At 32.1% G+C, this 1,513-nt stretch overlaps 1 protein-coding gene across 1 annotated transcript; it reads right to left on the bottom strand.

Annotated features, from left to right (window-relative positions):
* Positions 1-25: 25 nt before the first annotated feature.
* On the bottom strand, positions 26-1,224 carry LOC105155203 (CASP-like protein PIMP1; the record flags this gene model as incomplete). The annotated part of the gene is made up of 2 exons (XM_011071074.2): positions 973-1,224; positions 26-200 (listed from the first exon to the last, which is right to left on the bottom strand). Coding segments are annotated over exons 1-2 (351 nt in total), but the record flags the coding sequence as incomplete, so codon positions are not given.
* Positions 1,225-1,513: the final 289 nt, after the last annotated feature.

The raw sequence follows: 1,513 nt of genomic DNA on the forward strand, positions 1-1,513 counted from the left end.
TTTGCAACTGAAAATCCAATCGGACAAATAATGAATAGTGGTGTGCATACACAGAATGATGAAATACCTTGTCAGCATAGAAATCAATGTAGACGAGGCCATTTCCTCCGAATCGAGTGCCGGTGCTGACTTGGAATACTGTGAAGGCGGTCTGCACGAGTGTGTACGCCACCCCAATCACGATTGCCGCACATAGATATCTGCGATGTACATGTACATATATATCTAAGTAATTAACGCTATATACCAAATTGAGAATTCACCCGATTAATTTTTATACATTTTGTATTTTTTGTCTCATAATTTAGGTGGATTTTCGTTGTTTAACTTTTTAGGATAGCATTCCAATCTTACGTCTTTTTAGTTTTCGTTGAAATTCAATTTTAGTTGATAGAAGGGTGAACTTCAATGAAAAAGAAAAAAATTAAAAAATTAATTGCAAAAATTATAAAGATAGAGGACTAAAATACTATCCTAAAGAATTAAAGAACAAAAATGCTGGCAAAAACAGGCTAATAAAAACGCCCCGAATATCACGTATATTTTTCTAGCAATAATGGTGAACTCCGATTAAAAAAAAAAAAGCAGAAGGGTTAATAGCAATTTATCCTCTTGTGATATTGAAATGAGCACATTACCCTATATGAAAAAAATATAGCAATTTACCCCCTTATACTTTTTAAAATGAAGTAATTTACCTCCTTATACAGGAAGGTAAATTTCTTCATTTTAAAAAATATAAGAGATAAATTATTGTATTTTAAAAAATATAGGAGGTAGATCGTTATTTATTTTTTCATTAGGGGATAATTTGCTTATTTGCGATATCATAATGGGATTACTTGCATTTTTCCTTAAAAAAAATTAAAAATTACAAAAATTAAAAAAATATAGGACCAAAATAATACCTTAAAAAATTAAATGATGACCTATCTTACACAAGTAATTGAAACACTACATGTATATTCTCACCGGAAAGCCCTGAAATCTTTAAATCTGACTTTGATGTCGCCGTAATCAGAAACAGAAGCGGTAGCGGTGGCGGTGGTGAGGAGGATGAGCGATATGAGCAGGCAAATCAGCGTTAGCACTCTTACGATCAGACACACAAATGGAGAAACGACGCCGTTGGAAGGTGGTGGAGCCATTATTGCTTCTGATATATACTGATCACTTTCACTCTCTTGTGCTGCTGCTTATTCTGCTTTTTGCATGCTTTATATAGGAAGTCGGATACACGATTTTGATTAAGTCAAATGTCTTCGTTACGCGGTCTTAAATTGTTTGTATATAGTTAAGTAAACGATCGGGTCGTTATTTTAGATTCACGTAAAATAAGATAAATATTTATACGTTTGGGTGATACTCAAAGTAACAACGTTTGAATTTGTTCGTGAGATCTCAATTTTAATCACTAAATTGAGATACTGTTAATTATAAAGTTTGATCTTTTATATTTCATTGTACTCAAAGAATCTGATCAGAAGAAGAACATTATTCAATAAATGTTTAA

Source organism: Sesamum indicum, unplaced genomic scaffold (assembly GCF_000512975.1).
Source record: "Sesamum indicum cultivar Zhongzhi No. 13 unplaced genomic scaffold, S_indicum_v1.0 C00614, whole genome shotgun sequence".
NCBI classification, from domain to species: domain Eukaryota; kingdom Viridiplantae; phylum Streptophyta; class Magnoliopsida; order Lamiales; family Pedaliaceae; genus Sesamum; species Sesamum indicum.